The sequence below is a fragment of the Thamnophis elegans genome, chromosome 10 (genome assembly GCF_009769535.1).
Source record: "Thamnophis elegans isolate rThaEle1 chromosome 10, rThaEle1.pri, whole genome shotgun sequence".
NCBI classification, from domain to species: domain Eukaryota; kingdom Metazoa; phylum Chordata; class Lepidosauria; order Squamata; family Colubridae; genus Thamnophis; species Thamnophis elegans.
In genome coordinates, this window is record NC_045550.1 from 32011277 (window position 1) to 32037937 (window position 26661).

General features: G+C 36.8%; 1 protein-coding gene across 5 annotated transcripts; it reads right to left on the reverse strand.

The window, feature by feature from the left end:
• On the reverse strand, nucleotides 1–26616 carry CEP63 (centrosomal protein 63). 5 transcript variants are annotated; one of them, XM_032225925.1, is made up of 17 exons: nucleotides 26581–26616; nucleotides 25448–25546; nucleotides 24258–24323; nucleotides 19855–20032; nucleotides 18037–18132; nucleotides 16352–16474; nucleotides 15498–15611; nucleotides 11780–12013; nucleotides 11419–11564; nucleotides 10043–10153; nucleotides 9412–9526; nucleotides 7969–8166; nucleotides 7599–7664; nucleotides 6064–6269; nucleotides 5397–5679; nucleotides 2173–2416; nucleotides 1–453 (listed from the first exon to the last, which is right to left on the reverse strand). In XM_032225925.1, the coding sequence occupies exons 2-16, from the start codon at nucleotides 25459–25461 to the stop codon at nucleotides 2327–2329; spliced, it is 2040 nt and encodes a 679-aa protein (XP_032081816.1). In that variant the 5' UTR covers nucleotides 25462–25546; nucleotides 26581–26616; the 3' UTR covers nucleotides 1–453; nucleotides 2173–2326. The 5 variants fall into 5 exon arrangements, with proteins under 5 accessions (XP_032081816.1, XP_032081815.1, XP_032081814.1 ...); XM_032225924.1 differs by having other exon boundaries at nucleotides 19855–20035; XM_032225923.1 differs by having other exon boundaries at nucleotides 24258–24326.
• Nucleotides 26617–26661: the final 45 nt, after the last annotated feature.

Sequence of the window (26661 nt, forward strand, 5' to 3'; positions counted from 1 at the left end):
CAAACAAGTGTCTGTGCTCTCTATGAGTTCATGGGTATCATCACTAAATGATATTGGGAGCAGTTTAAAAAACTCCACTTCACAGAGTGGCGATTGGTAGAACTAACAGACAAATAACTTACTAAAAAGCATAAGTCTCAAATATCTTTAATTTTCCCTCTCTGTTCCTGGGCAACTCTGCCTTATTCCTGGTTTCTTTTTCTTTCCCCAAGACATTCCAGCAGTTAACTTTCTTAAAACATATGCATACAAAAAATATTCATTTAGACAGAAGACAGGATCCATGGACTCTTTTGCTTTTTCTCTCAGGACTGGCTCACAGCTTTCCTAATGGCAATTATGCTTCCTTCTTCTTTCGCCACTGCCTCTCTTCACTATACTGAATTGCCTTCTTTGGGCTACACCAGCACTTCCTTACTTATCTCACAGCTGTTCACATGTCTCTTCACTTATCTAGCAGAGAAAATAGGACCATTTGTTCATCTCAGTCCCAGGGAACAAGGAAAGTAAGCCAATCAACCTACACATCCACTTAACATTTTAAGAAAATGTAAAATAAGTCACAGTAAATCACAATTAGTTTATAAGACAGTACTGTAAATAAATCTACAGAGCACCTTTGTCTATCTCCACCTTTCAGGAAGTGCGGTCTCCAATGATAACTGAAGCAATAGGCATTTGTTTTCTTTCTTTTGGGATCATTAGAAAATACAATATTGTGGTCTCATATAAGAAAACATTGACACATTAATTCTGCTGGACTGAAAATGAGTTGTTCTTCATGTCCAAGAAAATGCTGTGTGTGCTTTGACAGCCATTATTTACCATCCCAACAGAACAGTATAAATCAAAATTTGTGTTATTTTTTTGGCATACCTTCATGCTGAGTATAATTTCATACTGTCCATCAGTGTCAAACTAAAGGTTGGCAAAGAGAGGCATGAAGCCATGAAAGCAAATTTAGCAAGCAAAACAGAAGCGTTAGAAAACTGTAAAGAGAATGGAAATACATAGAACTGGCACTGGAAAAACTTGGAGTTATTGACAACTCTTTAGCATTGTAGTATTTAAGTAATCTCAGGTCTTGCCACCAAATAGCTACATTTTAAGATATAAATACTTTTTACTTTCTACAGAAAGATAATGTCAAAAATTACTATCCCAACAGAGAAAAAGCATTCTAATGTCATTATGCTCACAAACATGGGAGAAATTACAGTGCAGATCTTGAACTGAGAATATATATTTAATAGCTTTCTAGTTCCACTTTTAAAATCATAATCGTAATCAGAAGTTATCGTTTCAAACATCCAAGAGTAAAAATCTAAAGTCTTCACTTCTTTGAAATTACACTGAAAGTAAGATGTTGCACCTGGCCACTGAAAACTTGGTATCTTACTGGTAATTTAGAGAAAAGGATAAAAATAAGAAGAGGTTATGCTTAGTTTCTTAACTTTTGCCCAAGGACATGCTTTAAAATCTGCATTTCTTCCTGAAGCTAAACAATTTTTTTGAAAGCTGTTTGGCATACCAACCAGCTTCCCAAATTTGTTCTTATGCTTAGGAACAGCTGTGCAGTACTTCATAAGACAGCTGTAATTTACGTTAAATTGCTCCCATGTATAGGTGTTTATTACTTATATTGAACTTTACTTTTTGAATCAACATATATAATAAAACATCTCTTCATGACATAGTTATTTGTCCATATTTTTTCTATAGCTATGAAGTGCACAAAGGACCATTACTAAACCATTAATCTGATGGTTGATGGCAACTAAATCCACACAGAATATTAACAAGAAAATGACATTCTTTTTCTCCTTTTCTCAAGCCATTCTGTTATGTTTCATGGCATCTTAGAAATAGATAGAAAGTTAATATTCAAATGATAAGCAATATGATTTGTATTCATATTAAAATAAGTTTCTACATCATTTTATTTCTTAATGCATAGACATAAAATATTTAGTCTCCTTGGATGGGCAACAACATCTACTCCTTAAGCTTGCTCTTTACTTTAGGGGAGCAGAATGTTATAGGTTAGTTAGAAATGTTTTCTGTAGTAGTGCAATAACTGTAATCAGACAAAGTATTTTGCTACAAACAAATTTCATTTCTTTGATTTCACTGCCACTGAATATCCAAAGACAAAGAAGCAGAGAAACCTACTTCCAGAGGGCAATAACTGTGTTTTTTCCTCTAAAGAAAGCAGCATAAACGAAGCAGCTCTTCGATTCACAAATCCCAAAACACAAGTTACTTCTGGTGTGTAAACTGTTGCACTGTCCTTTCACTCTCCTTTTTCAATCTTCAATATGTGTATCTAAGCGTTCCAAAATATGATGGGATCTTTCTCTTCTTCTTCTAGGAACTTTGCAGCAATCACATCTACATTTGCAGTAGGCAGAGGACTCTAAAAAGAAAATATGTTCAACAAGGCTGTGAACCCCCAAAAAATCAATTTTAATCTAATGCTTATTTTTACTATTTAAACAATGAAAGGGTGAGAACAATTACTGCTAGTTTTACAATGTAATTTCAACTCTAGCTGGTTTGCTAGCTCCAGAACTTTCTAAAGAATAGCTAGGCCAGTGATGGCGAACCTATGACACGCATGCCACAGGTGGCACACGGAGCCATTTGTCAGGGCACGCAAGGCGCTGCCCTGTCAGCTGGCCAGCATGCATGCGTGCGCTGGCCAGTTGAGTTCACCCTTTTTTACAACCATTTTTCACCCTCCCCAGGCTCCAGAGGCTTTATAGGAGCCTGGGGAGGGTGAAAAGAGCCTCCCCCGCTCCCCGGAGGCCCTGAAACTTTCCCTGAAGCCTCCTTAGTGCAAAAAACTGGCCCTACGGGCAAACCGAAAATTCGAGAACGACTTCCAGTTTGCTCGGAGATTTATTTTGCCTGCTCCGGAGGCTTCAGGGAAACGTCCTGAAGGTCCCTGAAGCCTTCGGAGCGCTCAAAACGACCCTCCGAGAAAACCAAAAGTGACTTCCGGTTTGCTCAGAGGGTCATTTTGAGCGCTCCAAAGGCTTCAGGGAAGCCTCCTGAACTCTCCAGAGGGCTTCCGGGGAGCGGGGGAGGCTTTCGTCCTCCCCAGGCTCCTATAAAGCCTCTGGAGCCTGGGGAGGGTGAAAGGGAACATGCAAAAAATGGGGGGACTGCCTGTAGTGCGCGCATGCGCACTGGGGGGGTTGCACATTGCATTGTGTGACACGCCTGCACACGACCCTCCTGCACTCCCCCCACTTATGGCACGCGGGCCAAAAAAGGTTCGCCATCGCTGAGCTAGGCCATTGTGATACACATCTAACTAACCTTGCTCCAAGATTACTGCAACTAATTCAGGAGACTGGACTTGTCAGAAATGGTATAGAGCAGCGATGGCGAACCTTTTTTGGCTCGTGTGCCATAAGTGGGGGGAGCACAGGGGGGGTCATGTGTGGGCATGCCACAAGCATAATGTAATGTGTGACACCCCCCAGTGCCCATGTGTGCACTATAGGCGCTCCCCCCCCCATTTTTTGCATGCTTTTTTTTTGCCCTTCTCAGGCTCCAGAGGCTTTATAGGAGCCTGGGAAGGGGGAAAATAGCCTCCCCCGCCCCCCTGAAGTCCCTCCGGAGGCTCCAGGGACCTTCAGGAGGCTTCCCTGAAGCCTCCGGAGCACTTAAAACGACCCTCCGGGCAAACCGGAAGTGACTTCCAGTTTGCTCAGAGAGTCATTTTGACTGCTCCAAACGCTTCAGGGAAGCCTCCTGAAGGTCCCTGAAGCCTCTGGAGTGCTCAAAACAACCCTCCGAGCAAACCGGAAGTCCATTCCCGAACTTCCAGTTCACCCGGAGGGCTGGGTTTTTTGCGCTCCGGAGGCTTCAGGGAAGCTCATGAAGCCTCCGGAGGGCCTCCGGGGGGCGGGAGAGGCTCTTTTCACCCTCCCCAGGCTCCTATAAAGCCTCTGGAGCCTGGGGAGGGTGAAAAATGGCTGTAAAAAAGGGTGAACTCAACTGGCCAGCGCACGCATGCATGCTGGCCAGCTGACAAGGCAGCGTCTCGCATGCCCTGACAAATGGCTCCACGTGCCACCTGTGGCAAACGTGCCATAGGTTCGCTATCCCGAGTATAGAGTCTGCTGCTCAAGCAGGGAGTTAGACTAGATGATCTATCAGGTGCTAACTCTGTTATTATTCTTTTTTTTAATTCTATCTGTGTATGTCAATCCTTGCTAATTAAGATTTTAGGAGGCACTGTTTGTAGTGCCAAAAGGAAACGTTATGAAGCATTACCACAAGGAGTGGTTTTGGTGAAGCATATCAGGCATATAATTATTAGCTAATTTGCATGTACCTCTTTAAACTTTATTTGAAGCATGTGGTCTAACTACTATATGGTTTGTACTTTATTGCATTGTATACATTTTAGTTTTGTTATTTTGTATTCTGCACATTGCTCTTAGTATTGGTTACAGAGTATAATAAATTGAAAATCAGAAGGCAAAGCTTCATTTCTGCATTGAATACAAAAATTTCACTGCAAATGGAATCCCAATTTAGAAGCTAGATACGTAAATATCTATATATTTTAAAAGATATATCTATTTTTAAAAAGCCGATCACTTAAATGGCTACTTTATTTGCATTTATGATCTCTGGATTTTTTTTGACTAAGATTGAATATTTGGTTGCATTTTGAAAAACATTTATTGAAAATGATAACTATCATTTGCTTTTAAGTCATCTAGGTTTAATTTGGAAACATACTCCTAGAGCTGAAAGTCTCAGTGAAATATATGACTGACTTCTCAACAAGAAGATTCATCTTCAAGCCTTTAACAGTTCCCCCATAATTACTGGCATTCCTCAGCAACCATATGACCTTTGAAAACTGAATTCTAAATATTCAAAAATCTTATTGGTAATTTATAATTAATCCTTCAAAAAGTACATTTAGGCAAAAGGTTACATTTTTAAGTTTATATAAATATTATATTCTATGCATTTTGCATATGAATTTGCTTCTCATAAATGAACATATCAACAGTTAAAGCACTCTATACCTATCATGTTTAGCACTCATTCCAGCAGTCCCCTTTCCAGCAATTTGTTCTGTCCCATATTTTCTGCTAAGTTCAAAGTTAATAGCAAACTAGCACCAGATTTACAAGCATTGTTCTCAGCATTTAGAGAACAGTTTCCACTTATTATATAGTTGGGAATTGGGAGTTTAGAGTTCTTTTTTATTATTTCTTGTTCTAGTCAATGTAGATTGAATGGGAAATATCATAGCATTAGTGAGTGAATATGTTTCAAAGAGGACATACTGAAATGAATGCAGAGCCTCACAGATTATGGTATCAGAAAATAGTATATTCCTTACAGTCTTTTATTATGCTTACCAAAGGTAAAAAGTCTTTCGCACTCTCTCTTGATACCATGTAAGAAAATTCTGGGTCTTCACAGAGCAAAATGTCTGATCTCCCAAGAGATTCATAAGGCAAAGATTCAATACTGTTTGTTCTATGAGATAGTCCAGCAGCTGTACTAGAAACAGGAAGCATTCTGGGTGGAAACTGTTTTGCTCTCTGGAGTTCCTCTTCATAATGTTGAACAGTTCTGTCATATTTAGCTTGAAGTGCTTTCATTTCTTCCTCATGTTTGTACTTCAGATCTTGCATCCTCCTGTAAATTTATTAGAAATAGTATGTTAGATCCAACAGACCATTGATTGCCAGCTTAAAATCTGCAAAAGATGTTTAGTGGCTGAAATCACACCCAGAAACTACATGAATGAAATATAAGCCACAGAAAATTTAAATGTAATTTCCTTTTGTGTTATTCAAAAGGCATATATTACAACTGCTTCTACCACATGAAACTGTCTTTTACAAAACAGGAGGGAAGAAGAGAGAACTCTCTTTTCTCTTTTCAATGTTCTTTCTGTTTTGCAACAATATGGGGGGAAAATAATCAAATCTCATTTACATTTAATAAAATATGGGAAATGACTATAAATTATAAAAAGTTTTTGAAGTACTTCATTTTTAAAATCATATAAATTCTTACTTGTTTTCTGCATTTGTTATCTCAGTCACCTGATGCTGCAATTGCTGCACAATATTGTCATATTTGCTCTGAGAAGCCCAAGATGAAGCTTCCAAATTAGTTCTAGCTTCTGCTAATTCTTTCTGTAGCTGCTTATTCTGAAGTTCCACTTTATTTAAAACCTTGTTATAAGTTTCCTGGAATTCCGCAAAGGTAGTACTTTTTGCCTTAAAATGATAGAAACATGTTAAGAAAGAAATTTTTTGTTTAATGAAACTCAGATGCTTCTGAAGGTATTTTTCTGTTTTAGAAATTTAAGAAATTTACAAGTCTTTTATTAAGAAAGAACCCTACTGGAAGTTAGCAATAGCAATAGCAGTAGACTTATATACCGCTTCATAGGCCTTTCAGGCCTCTCTAAGCAGTTTACAGAGAGTTAGCATATTGCCCCCAACAATCTGGGTCCTCATTTTACCCACCTCGGAAGGATGGAAGGCTGAGTCAACCCTGAGCCGGTGAGATTTGAACCGCTGACCTGCTGATCTAGCAGTAGCCTGCAGTGCTGCATTTAACCACTGCGCCACCTTGGCTCTTAAGTCAATCACAAAATGTGTGAATCATCATCTGACTTAATCAAATCTACAGACCAACAAACGTCTCAAATGAATATAAACTTCAAAATCACTTAGTGGATCACTCACAAATCAATGCATATAGCTTCATAATTCAGATCCAAAACATTGAGACTGCTCTCTGGTTACTGAGGTTACTCAAAATCTCCTAATAAGCCATTTAGCACAAGTTGCTATATGGTTAGTATATTTTTGCTCCATATAAAACTTAAATAAATAACAATGATTGCAATGAATCTAAAAATCTTATTATGGACAAAGCCAAACAGAAGCATAAACACAAATTAGGACATAACTTATAACTGCTTGCCTTGAGCAAAAGAATTTCTTAATTGTCTTTTCCATTTTGTTTCTTCATGGTTACATGGGTAAATGGTTAAAATTATTGAAGTTAGTTTCTGCATCCTAACTCATTAAAATTAATTTGCAAGAACTGCAATTTTTTAAAATCAAATTCAAATAGTTCATTATGAATTTTCAAAAATAATTCCTTCTATAGTTATTAATTTTGTAAATGAATGTATTTGTGTGTGTGTATATATATATATATATATAAACATTTGTAAGGGCTCATTCTCACATGGAGTCTCTTTAAAAATTGTCCCCTCTTTATACAAAGATCAAAAGGGCAGCACTGAGATTATGAACTTGCACTGACATCTAGCGGTCATATTAAATAAAATAATACTTTATTTACTTCTTTTAAAAAAATCATACTCTGTAGAATATATTGAGAGAAAAAATTCCTAATCAACTTTGCACCTGACTATTACTCTCTACAGTAGTTTCACACAGTAGTTTGCTTTTTTGGGAAAAGATATCTAAGCAGCTTCAACTATATATAAATGCATAAATCTAATACTTGTCTATATAACAAACCACTTAAGCAACTCAGTACATCAGCTCAATCAAAATATATTCTACCTTCTGCAGCTTCTCTGACAGATGGTGATTTTCTTGTCTGAGAGCCTCCAACTGAGACAGAACAGCCTTAAGAGATAAATTAATTTTTTTTAATTGTTAGTATAGATTAAGTGCAGGAAATAAATAGCCCCTTGGTTATACACTTCTTACTAAGCCATGTGGACTTCAGTATCATAAATTATTTCAAATATGAAGCCAAATTTGTATATTCTGAAGTTACTACTAATTATATTTAAATTTGAACAAGTATTACCAAAAAGAATAACAGTGTACAACAAGGAAACCAAATAAAACAAATCTCACATTACTATTTTAATTGAAAAAGTTGTAATACTATACTATAAAATATTGTAAAATTCAATTATTTTACCTTGTGCTCTATTGTCTTTTGCTCCACTTTTTCATTCTCTATTTTTAGTTGTTGCTCTAAGCTTAAAGTAGAACCCAAAGAAGAAGCAATTGTGATTTCACATTGATGCAGTTCTCGTGTTAGTTGGGTAACCTCAAGCCTCATTCCTTCCAATTCTCTGCTATGACTTTGCTCTTTATGGGATAGCTCTTCCTTCAGCTGGGCAGAATTGGATACAATTTGCAGGTCAACATTTTTTTGTAATAAATCATGGAGCATATTAATACCAATCTCTCTGTAGCATAATTTCCTCCTGTTACCTTCTAAGGAATCCCATACTGTAGCAATGTTTCAGAAATCCATTGCCTTATTTTACAGTTAAAACAGTCCTGTCTGAAGTTGGAGTATTCATCTGGAATCCTTGTATTCAACCAAATAACATCTAATTGATGATTTCCTGTATTTTCTTTGAAACCAGCCAACAACAATGTACAAATATGATCAAGTAAGGCTGCTTTTAGAAAATAGTTTGAATTGCTAAAGATCTGCAAGTTAGGGTACAGATTCCACAAAACAAGAACAACCTCCTAAAGCCATTCATAATAAACACCAGCATCTCTTACAAAGTTGGAATGATGGGTCTAATCATCAAGTAGAAAGCTGTCAACCCTAAAAGTCCCAATATAGATCAAACAAAGGATGACATCTTAAGATAATACTCTCAACTCCTCCAGATTTTACACATTATTCTTAGAGGACCATCATCCATCTTGGATGGGGATAAATATTTAATATGGGCTGTAAGAGAATGTAAGACACTATGCTTAGATTGCCATATGCAACTTTAAATGGGCAACTTCAGTTCAATTTACACAAAACAGTCACTTTAGCAAGCCAATCTGCTGGAACATGAATAAGCTTAAGCACTACTGGCATTTCATTGTATAGAGTTATGTTCAGTTTTTCTTTTCAATCAAGGCTGGATGACTTTCTCTGCAATTCCTTGCACTCAACTACTCTTCTGGAATTTTGGAAATTATAATAATAATGATATGAGACATAAGGGAAGCTCTTGTCATTTTTTAAAGGAATATTCTGCAATAAGACCTTAGACAGCCCAAAATATAAATAGATATTAGTCTGTACTTTCTATAGCTATCTTACTTACATAACCTGAAATGGATACTGGGCTTTTTTCCATAAATAAATGGAAAGGTCATCTTTCAGGCATGAAGATTACAATAATGGAAGCAATGAGTATTTTGAGTTGCAAAGAAAATAATCTTAAATTCTGGACCATCTTTTTCAATATAGTTCATCCCTTCTCTTTTAGTACCCTTTAATTATAAATTGTTTCTATGTCTACATTTCCACAATGTTAAGAAATTCCATATTGTCCCAATCTGTTTTAAAGATATATAAATTTAGCATTTTAATGTATTTATTTGTACATGAGATCCACACCTTTTTAATCTCGGTCTTGGCTTTGCACAGCTGTTCTTCAGTTAGACGAAGCTCCAGTAACTTCTCCGTTTGCTCTTCAGATGGCTGGATGAACTTTCCATCTGGAGATCCCAAGCTAAAGCAAAGAAAGATACATGCAAAAATCAAAAGCAACTATTTTGTAAACAACATAATGCCGAATTTAACAAATCCAACAGATTTTTTTGTTTCATAGTACTTTTATTAATCTGAACTTTAACTTGGATACATATCAGTGCGGGGTTTCAAATCATAGACACACACAGTGTGCATGCATTCAAGTGCCTCCGCGACGCTCCGCAGTACACGCCATGCTCCTGCGCGGAAGCGCAAAAAGCCTTTAAACTCCATTAAGGAGCTCGGGCGGGCAGGCAGGCCCTCTGGAACACCGTACCGGAACGGTATCCGATACTCCAGCCTGGTTTTGGTATGCGCGTACCGGGCGTACCACCTGCAACCCACCACTGATACACATATAGTATTTCATCCAGCACTAAGGTTAAAAATTCAACAGAAGAAAATCAAAATGTGTAAATGGCCACAATACTGAAGGTGTATATCATAATTCCTATATTTTCTTTTTAAATATAAAGAAATTTTTGAGGTCATGTACCTGCCATCAAGTTGAATCACTTCAACACCATCAAACTTTTGGTATAAATGTTCCTCTAATTCTGTTCCACCATAGTAGTTTTCTTTGGCTCCTGTAGTCTTTTGCAGCTGCCTAGACAAAACAAGTTAATGCTTGAAGCCTTCTAACAAAGCCAATTATACCAGTTGTACAGAGACACATTTCTGTAGACACTCATGACATAGATGAAGATGGCATTGTGCCTTTAAAATAACTTTAATTATTTATCAAAATTGTAATAAAAGAAGTTCTACCACAATATTACATCAGTAGGTATTATCAGTCAATGACATGACAACATAACCTCTTACCAATCATCTTTTAAAATTATTATCTCAACCTGAATTGTCACTGGTCTTCCTAATATTGGAACACTGATTAAAACATTTTATTAGAACATTAAGGGAGCTAGTTTGGTTTATAGATTAGAGTTTGGATTAGAGCAGGAAAACCTGAATTCCAGTCCTGCCTTATGAAGGCATCTGGGTGACATAGAGCCATTCAGCCTCTTGTTAATTGTCCATGTAGCTGTTGGGAGTCAAAAGTGATTTGAAGTCACACACACAGAGTGAGGTGGAATATTACGTTTTAAAATGAGATGATTGGGTGAATCTCTAGCCTAATTTTAACAAAAAAGGAAAGGGGGAGAATTACAAAGTATGGAGAAGTAGGAAGAGTGATCCCTTCTGGGCTTCTGGTAAGAGAAATATTTCCTTTTCCTAGTAGACTCATATGCAGAACAAGATAGAAAAGAGATCATATGGAAGGATGGCCATGCTACTATTGGTTCCAGTCTTATCTACTTTTGTTCACAACAAATTTAGGAAAGAGAAAGAGCTTTAACAATACTGGAAACTTAATGAATTCAGTTAGGTTGAAATTTCATGCATGTGCTAGGCAGTAACACACATTCTTAGCACAGCAAAAATAGAGTCTCAAAAATGTGATTCACAATGCATAAACTGGCTGAATTGGCAATTTCAAATCTAGAAAAATTGCAGCAAGGGTGTACACAATCAACAGCCAGAGGCACATTTTCATATTATAATAATGCACGAATACATTTTGATAACTTTCCATTATCTTTGCTTTCCTAGAATATTAAGAAAAAGTTCAATTTGCCAAACAAATTGATTTTGTATAAAAACTGTTAGCTTGCTGAGTTCTCTCACACAGGCAACAGTTGTATTGACAATCAACATAAAGGCAATCCATCTGTTTTCCTACTAAAAAAAAATCTGAAAATATTTTAAATTATGTTATAAATCTATGTAATCATATTTTCTCTTAATTAAAGAATAATGACATATTGCATAGTAATCCAAGTTCAACATTTTCCTCAATATTTGGAGACCTACTTGATAAAAGTTTCTTTCATATTCAGAGTTTCAGTCAGTTTGGACAATTCTTTCTGTAGCTGTTCATGATAAATCTGTAAATTTGTGATGAAGTCCTCCTGAGACAGCAGAGTGGACCTGAGTTCCATCTTTTCATCATGAATAACCTTCAAAGGAGAAAATGAAACTCAATAGGAAATAAATATAACATATGAGATTAAATTTACTTTTCAATGAAGAACACAATTCCTTTCTTACCAAACTGTGTTTCCTGCTTAGCCTCAATGGAATGCTAGAACAAAGTGGCTAAATAATAATATTCCAAATAATTACTATTTATACACTTCGTATTATTCAGCTTCCAAGCAATTCATTCACACACCTCTAGGGAGTTCCGGGAAAGTTTCAGCTCGTGTAGAAGCTTTTGTTGTTCTGCCAGAATCTTCTGGTTAGTATCAGTCAAATCATCTACTCTTATATTCAGCCTCTCCAGTTCCAATTCATTGGCACAAATAGTGTCATTGGCTCTTTCCAACTTGCTGGCTAAATGATGGATTTCAGATTGGCTTGCCAGTTCCACAGATTCAAACATTTGCTTCCGGTTGCACAGTTGAGTCTATGAAGTGGAAAGCATTATTCTGTTAAAATTAAGCAATGTCTTTCAAAAATAAAAATTAAGTTGGAAACAGATGTTGCATGTCATTCTATTTTCCAATGTGAGCAGATTTTTTTTTCCAAAGCTTATTTCCATTGTAGAAATAAGGAATTGTGGCTAGAAAAATTTCTCAGAGCTACTCAGAATATATTTAACTCTATCAGATCTTTAACTGTCCACATCCAATTAAGAATACCATTCTATTAGGCCAAGGAAATAAATAACCACCTCTGGATCCCATTATCTCCATTTTGGTCCTTAAAAGAAAGGTTCAAAAATTGAATCTCAAAGATTGAATCTCAGAAGAGTTTTGAGAATTTCTGAAATGAAGAATGGCATCAGGCATTGTTCTTGGCTTCTTCTCCATGAGATATTCAAGTGCCTTCAAAGCAAACAAAAGTCCAACTCAAATTAGAAAAAAGGGTTATCCCTGTAAAAGATTCAATGCCAGGGATAATGAGACATCTGAGGCAACATTCTTATTTTTCCATGTCAGCAGTACTGTACATTAGAACAGTTACAAATTCCAGATGATTATTGCAAGCAACCAAAATTTCTGGACTAATTCAGAATAATTGACTAATAGGCTTCCCATACATTAAAAGTTAAAAAAAATACACTGCAAATGACATAAATGTAAATAAACCTATTTCAAAAATAGAAGTTACTGTTACAGGACTTATTTTAAAGGCAGAAATATTGCATACCATTTTTTATTCTTGCTCACAAATTTACAATATTTTCCTTATGCTCTACACCTTTCAGTTCTACTATAAACTTGAAAAAATCAATGTGCTTGGGCTGTAGAAGAAGCAAACAGAAATTAATACAGCACAGAAGGCTAATATGTCTGTGATTGTCAAAATAGTAGACATTGGAAGAGCACATGTGAGCTGTCACACAAGAAAAAATATTCTTGCCAAATTTTCTTTTTATTACCTATTAAGTGTTGACTATGACACTAATTTTATGTGGGGAGGGACTTTTAAAGATTTGCAAAAACAAATATTACAGAACATTTTTTTTGTCATTGATTTAACAAGTCAAGCAAATTACAGTTTGCAGAAATTCCTGAGATTTCTGTTAAAAGAATTGTTGGGGTCAAATTACAATCCCTGACCTCAATACATCTTCTCAGGAAAAACTCTTTGCTCACTCAGAAAACATTTAGAAGACCAAAGCATGCCAGTATGCTGAGGAAAGATACTGGGATGACATAAGCAGAGCTCTGGGAAAGCAAAATAAAGTAATGCCCTGGAAAGAAACAGAGTTCTCTCTTCTTGAAATACTGCCTTTTTCTTCTTTCAAAACACAACTGTCTTTGAAGTGTTTGCCCCAATACCTCATAGCTACACCCTACTGGCCCCATTAACTTTATACACACATGATGTGTTATATACATGAAATACGTAGTTGCTCTTCCCCATCACATATGTATATTCTATTTTGTATAAGTTTGTAATAGGAACCCTGCCCTTCTTTAGACTCATCAACAAAACAATTCTGTAATTCAATGTAATGTGTCCCTAAAATATTGTAAAATAACATTTGCTTTACCCAAATTTGCATCAGAGGATCTGATTCCCCCAATGCTACTTTTCAACGGACACTGAATGGATCTGTTTTGCCAGACAATCTGAATAGTTATCAGCAGAGTTCTACAGTGTAATTATGTATCAAATCACACACACACACACACACACACACACACACAAACACAATCTAACAAAGTAATAAATAAATAAATAAATAATAAATCAATTTTCTGCTGGAGAAACAAATGTTTTTATGGAAAACCTTCATTATTAACTTTCATGGCTACAATCATTCCAGAAACATGAATGTGGCAAATACCCAGCTGAAAATAAAAATGTCATTTATTATTTTTCTATTAACTTGCCACTAACAAAAATATACCAGGCAAAGTTCTCTGAAACCCAGTTTTAAAAGAACAACAGGAACATCAAGAACTCAGGCATAACTTCCACAAGGCATTTGTTTTAAAAAGACACACTTTTTTCCCAAGCCATTCTGTCAGTATCTGCCTTTTGCAAAGCCACCATCAGTGTCAGCTTCAATCCCATCACAGCCAATTTCTGCCATGCGGAACTTCTATTCAGAGGCAACTCTGTAGCCCATTAAGTGGAAAGCTCTCAGCAAGAGCTTCTTAGCTGTCACAGCAAGCTTTTTTCGCAGATGGAACCTCATCTGTTAAACTAAACCACAGTAGCCTTAAGCCAACATTTTTTTAAGAAACTGTGAAAGTCTGTTTTTAACCTCATGAGAAATAAACAACAGAACTTAGGATATTTGGTTATGTATCACCTTCATATTTTATAAGACACCTATACTATTTATGAAAAAGCATTGTTTACATCTATTGCATATACTGCGGCCCACTATCACGCATTTAGTTGCTACAAAATCCTTTAACAAAATAATTTTTTAAAAATCATACTATTTGGTTTTTCACTCAAAACATTGTTTGGAAACTTAATAGCAAAAAGGACCAGTGTCTATTAGTTACTCAACAGATTTTACATTATTTCCTGACTATATGCACACTGGTGCTTAGAAGTTTATCAACCTTTTTGAATTTTCTGTATGTCTGCATAAATATGACCTAGAACCAGTGGTGGGATTAAAATTTTTACTACTGGTTCTATGGGCAGGGCTTGGTGGACATGGCATTGCTTGGTGGGTGTGGCTTGGTGGGAGTGGCAGGGGAAAGGATACTGTAAAATCTCCATTCCCTCCCCACTCCAGGGGAAGGTTACTGCAAACTCCCCATTTCCTCCCGATCAGCTGGGACTCGGGAGGCAGAGAATAGATGGGGCGGGACCAGTCAGAGGTGGTATTTACTGGCTCTCCAAAATACTCAAAATTTCTGCTACTGGTTCTCTAGAACTGGTCAGAACCTGCTAAATACCACCTCTGCCTAGAACATGTGATCTATTGTCTGTCTACACCAGGGGTAGTCAATCGTTTTATACCTACCGCCCACTTTTGTATCTCAGTTAGTAGTAAAATTTTCTAACTGCCCACCGGTTCCACAGTAATGGTGATTTATAAAGTAGGGAAGTCAATTAAATTAAAAAAAGGAAAGTGCTTCAGTATCGGACAAAACCCCTACCGCCCACCATGAAAGCTGGAACGCCCACAAGTGGGCGGTAGGGACCAGGTTGACTACCACTGGTCTACACAAATCATAAAACTAGATATAGAGAACCCAATTAAACAAATGAGTCAAAACATTATGTTAGTTCATTTATTTATAGAGGAAAATTACTAACGTAGTGTTCTTATAAGCACCACTTTACATACTGAACAGGACAGGTTTATCCCACAAGATCCACAACCACTTAAATGGTTGCCTAAATAAAAACTCAAGATTGCCATAAATTCTTTCCCGGTTTTCCCAGCAAACAATTCAACTTAACTGTACCTGAACTAGCTCAGACTTCTCAGCTAAAGCCTTCCTCTGTGCTTCCAATGAAGCAACTTGTTGCTGGTACTGCAGGCACTGCTTTTCCCAATCTAAAGACTTTTCATGGAACTCCTAGAAAAGATAATGACTATTTATTTATAATCTGGATGCTTAACAGTATTCTGGAGTTCCTTCCAAAATTAAATTAAATTCTGATATTAAATTATTGGATATTATTGGCTAAACAGGCTTAACAGTTGTTTTTAAGGAATTAACATTCTGATTTCCAAAGAAATATTACAAGTAGCATATATCTTGCAAGTATGGTATAGCAAAAATCTGATAATGTTTTTCATAAACAATGCTGAAGAATTAATGACAGAAAGATTAAGATCAGTTTGGATAAAGGAAAGGATTCTTCTTAAGAATAGAAGGCTCTTAAGGTTAGAAAGATATAACCTGATATTTGAGTGGCATGCATATTTGTGATGGCATGAATCTAAGGAGCTGGTGGCGGACCTCATAAATGTAAGGCTCCTGTTTATTTCCTCAGGCACAACAGAATTAAACTGTTCCAAGACAACTAGGCAGGTATAACTGTACCTCAGTTATCTCCCTGGGACCTATACCAAAGTTAGAATAGGAACTTACATTTAGGAAGCATTAGAAAAAAGAACATGGTGGTGGATCGTGGTTACATATACTTTTTTTAACTGAACAATTATGTGAAACTAAGAAGCCTAATAATTTCATTTGGACTTAGGTAAAGGTCTCAACATTTCCAAATTTAAAAAAAAACCTTGAGATTATTCCAAAATTATTCACACCTACTTGAATTTATAAATTCTGATCAAGACCATTTTCCCACCTACCTCTAATTTCTTGGTCAGAATCTTTATTTCAGACTGGTCCTCCTCTTGGCTCTTGGAAGATTGCCTAGTTCCTTTTAACTGTTTCTTCATCAATTTTTCATAACTTCTTTTCAACCTAGCTAGCTAGAAAAAAGAAAAATAGTTTTGAGCATAAATACTAAAACAGAGGAATACATTTTTTAAACACCTAGCCTGTTTTCAATGACCAGAAAATTCATATTTATAAATTAAATTAAGAAGAATTGTGAATATTTCTGAAATGTTACAGAAACTAAATGGACTGATAGTTAGGAGTTCTTATTATGGTTTTATTTCAATGAAATGTATAACAAGTACAAATTAACCATCTTTCATTGAAAATACAGAAAAGAAAGTAAATATCTAAAAATTCCAAACTTAACTGTCATCAAATCAAGCATAAACAAAAGATCAAGAAAAGAGAATAGAAATAGAATATAGTTTATTTTTTTTAAAGTAAATAAGGAAGCAATATTGCTAATGAACTATGAATAATTTTATATTTCACTTCAAACAGTGTGTATACTTCTTTAAGATGAGCATTTTATTTAAATCAAATTAGCCTGCTATAAGAATCACACTGTTGATGGAAAAAAAGAAAGTGGACATTGCACAAGATTTCATTTTTATCGTACAGATCAATAATCATAAACAACCAACAGCAACTTGGGATACTACAAATAGAGACATAATTATTCTTATAAGTGAAAAATAAGATATGAGAAGTATCCCATTATTGGATTTTAATTACTATTAGGAATTACTAATGCTTTTTAACCTTATTTTTTGTTCAATTGTGCTGTGATTCCAGCTGCCACACTTTCTAAAGATCTGCCACTGAACTTCAATTTAGCACTGTGGAATCCTTCCAATTTTCCTGGAGGGACCTCCTAAGCAAAAATCGTTATTCATGAAATAATGTCTTCAACTTGCAAAAAGAAGAACACGAAATTTGATTTCATCAACAGCCCAGAGCTGAACACTGTGTGGTCTCTGCACCTTGAGCATCCCACCATCTTTTTTTTTTTTTAATGTCAATAAATTTTCCAGAGCTATTCAAAATGTGCATAATTTAGAGCCCCTGATGCTTCTAGGTCTACCAGCTCCAGCGCTACCACTCTTCTACTAGCCACCAAACAGCTAATCGATGCACCAGGTATTTCTTTGGGGTCCCTATGATTTTTTATTTATCAATGTGGCCCTTTCCCCTAACAAGTTGTGTAGGCCTGGCCTAGAATAAAACAAATCTTTAACTTTCCAGGGAAAAATTTAATGCACTACTAGTCACTTCAACAAATAAAGAGAAAGCAAAGCAAAAAGCACAAGCTGAACATGAAATGACACTACAGCATATGAAATTTTACACTGAAATAGTTAAAATAATGGCAAACCTTTTAGTTTCTTATTTTGGAAAAGCTTTCAAAATACAGAAATGCACACATTAACTTTAAAGAAAATAATTCATCACTGTCTTTTGTTATATGGAAAGTGGACTCACTCTTATTCTAAATGTTTGTCTTTATTCATCTGAAATCAATTCATATCCTTTGATTTCAATACCTATATGTACAGATATACAAGCCTCCTTTCATCTGACAGTTATGATTATGAAGAAACCAACTTTACATTTTGGTCAAGGCATTTCAGCTATCGTACAGAGAGCTCACCTCATTTTGGACTTTTGTTAATTGACGTTCATATTCTATAGTCATCTCACGATTCAGTTGCTCCATCTCATCTAATCTCTGGCATAATCTGTCAGTCTGTAGGATAATAGTATAGAGCTTAATACAGAAAAGTCTATCTGAGAAACATTACTTGGACAATGGGATGGAAAAAGAGCAAACCTATGGAGCCACAGAACTAAATATATAAATGTCCAGACAAATAACAATCCAGCAGAGTCAAAACTCTAAATTAGTAACTCAGACCCTTTTACTCTCTTCCTTCTCCTTCCCTATACTATTTATTTGCCATGATAAGGAAATGAATAAACAAGGTTATTTTCTAAATAGAAAGTAAAACTCTGAACCAATCTTCAGAATCATTTGCTAATATAACATGAGTAAAATTAATTTTCCATATTTAAATAATAGATGAACAAAACTGGTGGGAGAGCCTTTTCAGTAGTAGCTCCGACCCTTTGGAACGATCTCCCCGTGGAGATTCGTACCCTCACCACCGTCCAGACCTTCCGCAGAGCCCTTAAGACCTGGCTAGCCCGTCAGGCCTGGGGATAAAGATAATCTGTCCCCACCCGAATGATGAATGAATGTTGTGTACTATTTTACTTTTATGTATTGTTCTGCGTTTATTGTCTTGTACCCTCCCTTCCTTATTTTATGTAAGCCGCCCTGAGTCCCCTCAGGGAAAAGGGCGGCCTATAAATATTAAATTAAATAAATAAATAAATAAAAAATAAAAAATAAATAAATAAAAAAACATTATCATAAAGAAGTCTTCCTACAAATTGTAGCAACTATTGCCCACTGCAAGCATACTCTCCTAGAGCAGTTACTAAGGATTCAGGTATTTATAATTACAATCTGAACCCACTTTACTTTTTGTAGAAGTAGCTCAATATCAAAATCATCTTAAATTTATTCGCGTTGGCACTGCCTAATTCAGGTGCTCTGACAGTTTAAATATATTGGAGAAAGACCTAAAAGAATAAAATTGTTAATTTAAAAAGTAATTTTCAAAGACTAGTGGTCCTTCACATTACTCTCTTAAGAGGAAAAAAGTAACAGTTACAGATATAATATTTTATGAGTCAATGTATCAATAATGTAGTGTTCTCTTTAAGAAAAGATGTGTGACACTGAACTTTTCTACTATACTATCCATTTATAGCATATCCAAACCACCACCCACAGTCACTTTTTGTGGAATGGACGGCCATACAAATCTGATAATAAATTTCATCACCACATCCAACCAAATCACCAAAGGCAAAATATGTATTGCTGTAGGTCTCACTATAAAACCCTCAAATGAAAAAGTTATCAGAGCCCAGTGTCATTTTTGGACAGATTGCATTTGAGATAGAAAGACAGATAGATAGTTTTTCTTGGCTATTGGTGTTATGTTCTTAATCTTTACAATATTTTATCAATGGCCAGTTAAATGGTTTTGACTATAAAGTGTGAATCAAATGATATAATAAGTAACATATGAAACTTTTCAATAGAGAACAAATGAGAAAAACAGATGTAAAAAAAAATGGTGAATCCACCACTTTAACTGTATCAAATGAACACCATTCACATACTATTTGCAGATTTCTCAAACTATGACTAGTGGGTACACTTTATTTGACAGCGTTTTTACTTAGGGACCAATCCCTTTAAATGACGTCCAGAAATGTTCAAAGAGTGTGTTTTGATGGGGTCAGTATCTATTGTGGAATTTTTCAGGAAAAAAGGGGTAATGTCTATTTAATCTATTTAAATAAAATGAAAATTACATGAAGTTTATAGAGATACCTCTCTGCGTTTCTCCTCTGCTGCATTTTTGAGGGAGGACAGCTCCTGGTCTCGGAGTTCTAAACAAGACTCCAAAGCCTGAGTTTGAGTATCCCATTCAGCTTTCTTGTGAGCCACCATGATATCTATCTGCTTCATCAATTCTTGCAGCTCTGCCTCACAGGAAGTCTGGAAACTTCTGCTGTCAAGAAAACAACTTTATTGATGGCACAATTATCAGAAAACTGATATTAGGTAAGCAAAGCTTTCTTCATCTTTTTCTCCAAGATTAGCCCCTAGCCCAGTGATGGCGAACCTATGACACGCGTGTCAGTGCTGACACGCGTAGCCATTTCGGGTGACACGCACATGCTCCCCAAACTTGTTTCAGCGGCAGCTCTCAGCCTGGGCGGCAGCATCACGCAGGCTGTGGAAGGAGGAGGAGGAGGAGGGAACCAACCAAAGAGAGGCTTTTACCGGGTCTGCGCCCCACAGCCAGGATCGTCCTTGCGCCTCAAGCCGCGTTTCTTCCTGCAAAGCCCTTCGGGCAACCCGAGAGTTCCGCTTGACACCAGAAGGGCTTTGCAGGAAGAAACGCGGCTTGAGGCGCCAGGACGGTCCTGGCTATGGGGCGCAGACTCTGTAAAAGCCTCTCTTTGGTTGGTTCCCTCCTCCTCCTCCTCCTCCTCCTCCTTCCACAGCCTGCGTGACGCTGCCGCCCAGGCTGAGAGCTGCCGCTGCCGCTGCTGCACAACTGAGGGAGGGAGAGGGAAAGCAGAGGTAGCCTCAAATTCCACCGTTGGGACAGGGGAAAGGGCTTGTCCCTCAAGAGTGGGGGGGGATAGAGGTGGGAAGAAGGGGCCCGGCCTGTCCCCAGCGCCCCCCACAGACGGATTACGGATCGAACGCTTCTCTCTCTGCAGCCTTTTTCTGCAAGTCCCAGCTACTCAGCGGGGCGTCATCATTTCCGGGGCTTGCAGTTTTCCAGCTCAGATATCAGGATCCGCCGGGATTAAGTGGGAGAAAACGCCGCTGGCCGAGCGGAACAAACACATCCAAAGGTTAATCTTATTTTACGAAAACACAACTTCCAAAAGTCGATCGTGGCCTCCGTCAAGAAGCCCTTCCCCCACCCCCCACCCATTCTGGGGTCTTGGTGTCCCTTGGCTAAGATCCACCCTGGAAAGCAGAACGGGGGCAGCCCTCCTGTAATTCTGGCTGGGTTAAAGAGCAGGGATGGAGGAGCCATATCACACCTTCATTCAAAGGGTGGGGAGGGGGAGGCCCGATAAAGTCCCTCCCTTGGGGTGTCTGAAGTCCCAGCTGAAGCAGCCGAAGGAAAAAGGATAAGCATCCGTCGCTGCCCAATGGCGCTTGGGGTAACCCCGCTGGGCAGAGCCAGTCGAGGCTCATCCTGCAAATGAGGGTTTCCTTTGGGGAGGGCCAGGTGGTTTCAAGCACCCCAAACAGCCAATCTCTCTCTCTCCGTCCCCCTTCCTTTGCTCCTGGGGCTGCAGAACTTTCCATGGGCTCAACAGTAATTGAGTAAAATTCTAAGCCACTGCAGTAGCTGCTTTTTGGTTTTATTTTTTTTAATATTTATCAGTCTCTCTTTTAGTTGAAGAGTTGAAGTCCACGAGTCTTAAAGCTGTCAGGTTTGAAGACCCCTGGGGTTTTTTTCCTAAAGGGTTAGGGGTGCAAGGTTCTTGTAACTTGACAGCTTTAAGACTTGCACGCTTCAATGCCAGAGTTTCTGAGCCAACATTTTGGTTGCTAAGCAGGACCGTTGGTAAGTGATACTGATAATAATATCAAGGGCAACATACGAAATCGACTGATGAACAAAGAAGTTACTAAGCAGCTATGTTAAATAATTTGTTTTTGGTTTATTAAATACAATTATATTGCAATTATATATTTTTGTAGTTTAAACTATAAATTGCGCAAAATTATGTTTTTGTCGAAGTGACACACAATGCGAGTTATGCTCGATTTTTTGCCGATTTTTGACACACCACGCCAAAAAGGTTGCCCATCACTGCCCTAGCCATTGGTAATATTCTATAGCAGAGTGATGTAGCAGATTTAGATTCTTATTCAAAAAGATACTTCAGAGTATACAAAAATACAAACATAATATCCATCCATAACTTCTTAAAGCAGCTATACTTTTTTTCCTGGTATTGTGCAGCTGCATAAAATAAGTATAGATGGTTCTTGTTTAACAATCACTTGTTAACAACCATTCAAAGTTATCACAAAGCTGAACAACTGATCCTTGTAATACTGCCTGTAACAGCATCCATAGTCATGTCAACAGCATTTTCAACCTTTAGTGCTGGCTTCCGACAAGCAAATTCAATGGGGAAGCCAGCAAGAGATTGCAAATGGAGATGTGGCATCACACTTAATGGTAACATGAGATTTGTTTAATTAGAAGTGTTGGAACTGCCATCACTAAGCAATGCAGTCATATGACATTGAACTTTGGGGGAGGGAAACTTCAAACCTAATGCAGACAAATGGAAAAAAAGATAATTTGATAAGAAAACACAATTACAGTTTGTGGAAATGAATGTCTCAAGCTTTTCAAAACCTTGACTGGAGATTTTAGTTCTTTCAAAGCAAAGGCATAGCAAACATATAAGGAAAAACATTATCGTCTTAATCAATAGAAAACAATTTACAGTGTAATTCTACTCAAATAGCAGATCTAAAATGAATGAACCAACTGAACAAATTCAAAATGCAGCTATTTTTTATACAAGCAAGCTGAAAACAAAGACAAATTGCATTTTTTCTTTTCCTGCTTATTTTTGATTATTTAAAAAAAGCTCTCATTGCATTCAGTAGAAGGGAAATTGTATAAAACATTCACTTCTGAAACATACCAGAAATATTAACTTGCAACAGTGCTGTCCCAGAATCTGTGAATTCTAATTGTGTCTCAATCTTACCCATGACACGGTACTCATTTTTACTTCTACCAATGTTACTTCTACCAATTTTGACATCAAAATGTAAGAGATTCAGATTTTTATACAGGCTGAATTAGGATATTTAAGGTCCAAATGTGAGATCTAATATCTCAGTGAACAAAAGATTGCATCTTTTGTGTTTTCAGGTTCTCTACAATAGCCTCCAACCTTTTGAGCACTAGGGGCTGGTTCCATGCTGAGTGATTTTTCCGTGGACCTGAGGGCGGCATGATTTTGCATGCTGCCTGCATCCTGCACATGCACGGATGGGGCTTCACTCATTTGCACGACCCAGTTTCTGGAGTACCACAGACCAGGGCCAGTCCATGGCCTGGGGCTGGGAATTCCTGCTCTACAAGAAAGCAGGATTTTTTTTAACTTCTATCGTAAAACAAATATACACCTACTTCATTAATTACTCTGAATGAGACCTGGGCATTTCACGCCCCCCCCCCCAATTCACATCTGTCCTTTAGTTGACCCTGTCTGGCCTGCATGAGGTCAATGTGAATAAGTGCACTGCAAGGGACTGGAGAATGGATCCATCTCGGCATAATTGCCGTGCTCCTTTAGTTGGCTGGTGGCCATGGGAGGGCGAGGAAAGCACTTTTTCTGCACCTGCACAGCACTTGTTCCTCACCTGGAACAGCCTCAGGAGTTGAAGTGATGGAGTTTGAGGACATCAAATCAGGTTATATTGGTTTGGCATTCCACAACAGTCTCAGTTTCTCATGTGGCCCCTTGGGAAAATTAATTACCTATCCCTATTCTAAATAGTGATCTCTGGAATTATAATAGGTGCACTCAACCTCCCTATACTTTTCCACAATTATGATTCCCATAGAGTACTGTGTTTTCATTATTATCAGAACTATAAGTATAATTATAAAAATTTTCTGAAACTGAACATAACTGATATGTGTTCTAAAATTAGAATAACCTAATAACTATTCTTAGTTCTACATAGCTAATTCCTAAGGAGAATTACTTTACATTGAGTGCACTTAGGTGCGCATTAAGATGGCTTACATATCTCTCTATAATTAGCCTGAATTAATCTGTACAGCAACTTTAAAAGATAAGTATAGTACTACTGTTTTAAACACCCTTTGCAGTTGCATTTAAACAAGGTATTAAGAAAGAAGCAAAAACAGCTGTTTCTGATTTTAAAAAACTTTCTTTAAAGTTTATTTAAAATAATACTTAACAACACCATGGTTAAATTGGTTTACTTTAGTAAAAAAGGATATAAATTATAAATGAATGCACATTTCTTCTTCTCAAATTCAGATTTTTTGTATTGGAATGGAAAAAACACACTCTAAATTGGTGCATTTAATAAATGTGGCTTTTACTGACAATTTGGGAAAGGAGGAAGGTAATATATTTTTGCTTTGATATCTAATGTTATTTTAATAACATTTTCAAAAAATAGCAAATACACACCTGCCATGTCTTTGGGTTTGCATTTTTTCCAACAATGCCTCCATCCCAAAATCACCTCCCTTAAAGCTGCTGGGGGAGAAATGAAAATTGTGGTACAGTAAGCTATCGTAATTTCTACCCCTATCACACTGAGACACTTGATAAATGATATACACCCTACAATTAAAAAGGGGGAAATCACTGAAGAATTACACAATTTATGGTAGTGAGTAGTTAACCTTTCAATAGCTTTATAGACTAAATATTGGGAAGACTACAACTTATAGAGTCTATAAACTAAAAATAATACAAAAATAAACTAGCAAACAACATTTGCCAAAACTTTATCTAAGCAAGCTTTATTTCATACTACATTGCCATAGTATTATAAAATTGAGGGTTCTAAAGTAGCCTTAAAGCTATTCATAAAATGTATTTGTTGCAATTATTTTTGCTTTGTGTCTTTCTTTTTCAAATCAAGAAAAGAAAGGCATCACCCACTCCAAACCATGCACTGTAGTTTATTTTCAGATCGAAGAACTACAAATGACTCAGGAGATATTTCTTTTAAGTATAGATAATGTTGATGTATGGATGCAATATCTGGACTAAAATGATTTTCACATGCACAACTGTTTTATAGTATTTTTACAGAAAAACTCCCAATTGATACTAAGATTAGAAACCTGAGATATCAAGAGCAAGCATACAGCTTTTATAAGACTACAGATTGGTTCACAAATTCACCTAGCAAAATTTAGCATCTGACTTATCCCATTTAAAAATTGCACCATATGAGCCAAAACCTCATTATTTGTGGGGAGCCATTTATGTTAGGATTTTGCAGACGCTTTAAGTTATTTTCACTGTAATTGTAGATATGTTATTGTATATATTTATTTTATTACTTTTGCATTATTTTAACTGGTTTTAGTTTATTACTTCTTCATTTTTATTGTTGTTGGATTGTACCTTGCTGAAAGGAATAATTTCGGTTTGTACTTCAGATTATATAAAGAATCCACTGAGAGAGTCCACTGAAAGTCTTATCTGAATACTGGAAAGAGCTTGCATACCTGCTCCCTTCACCCTAGAATGGCTATATTTAGTCAGCTATATGTAAACCAGACTGCTTAAGTTTGCCAATAAATTGTTAAGACCTAACACTAAATACTTACTCCTTAATAAAGTATCTTAAATTCAGAATTTACCTGAAAGTTGCCATCTAGTATTCAATATTTAGTGTAAACAAAGACATTATTCCATTTTCTCAGATTTTTTTTCCTCTAAAGTCCCAATTATTTTCATTTCTGTTAAGGCAAAAAAGCAATAAAATATAACAATAAGAAAAATGTTTCTTAGATTTAATAAAGTTTAATTTTTTACTATTTTATTGTTCCTACTTTTCTCCATTCTTTATTCAAATCTAAGAATCATCAGGTTAGAAACTCACCAATGACATTTCCTATATTTAATAACAAACTACACTTTTGACTGTATCCCCCGTGTGCCTAAAAAACATATCAGTTTTTTAAATATCCTCTAAAGACCCACAATAATTAATTGAATTGCAGCTGGTTTAATTAAGCTTCTAATAACTCCCTAAATACGTACTTCCCCTTTTTTTAAAACTAAAATGAATGTGAAAAAGATTTATTTATACCGGTATTATACCCTGTCCAAAAATAAAATCTGTCATCTTTTTCCAAGTATGATTAGCCAACCAACAAGAGTGCATTTTTGTTATAAATTATTAGAGAATTTTCCTACATTAAGTATTACTTAAATCAGTGAACTGAGGCTTCCTCGAATATGAAAAGAAATACATCTTGATTTTTATTCAAAGCGTCAGGTTTTTCAAATAGGACCTTATCAAGTATCTCTAGAATAGCATCTCAAATTATTTTTAATGTCTGTATTGGGATTTCCTTCCCTGCTCAGAAAGAATTCTTGTCTTATCTGTTGTAAAGAAAAGTAGTTGGGCAAAGACCAGTAAATGAGGGATGGAGACTGAATGCCCGCATTCGCGCGACACTTGCACTGGGTCACGGTTTATTCATTTAATCCAACGTTCTGGATTCACATATAACATGTTGAACCCCAAGGGCTGGGTTCGCATCACTCAGTAAGAGAAAATGAATGAGGGCGAACCGACAACAGAGGATTAAGAGAACGGAAAGCAAAGCATCAGAAAGGGAGCCAACTCGGCGGCAAATAACTGTTGCCAAGTGCTCGGAGCGCTTCAGAGACCTAAGGTTCCCGGGCAAAAAGAGTCGACGAAGCTCACAGACGAACAACCCGCTCCCGCTCACCACCATCCCCTTCCCCGGAGTTCTTCCGTTACCTCCAAGCCGCTCCGAGGGGAAGAATTGCGACCGCCCCGCCCACTTTCCCTTCGATCCTCTCTATGATTTACGCCTACTAG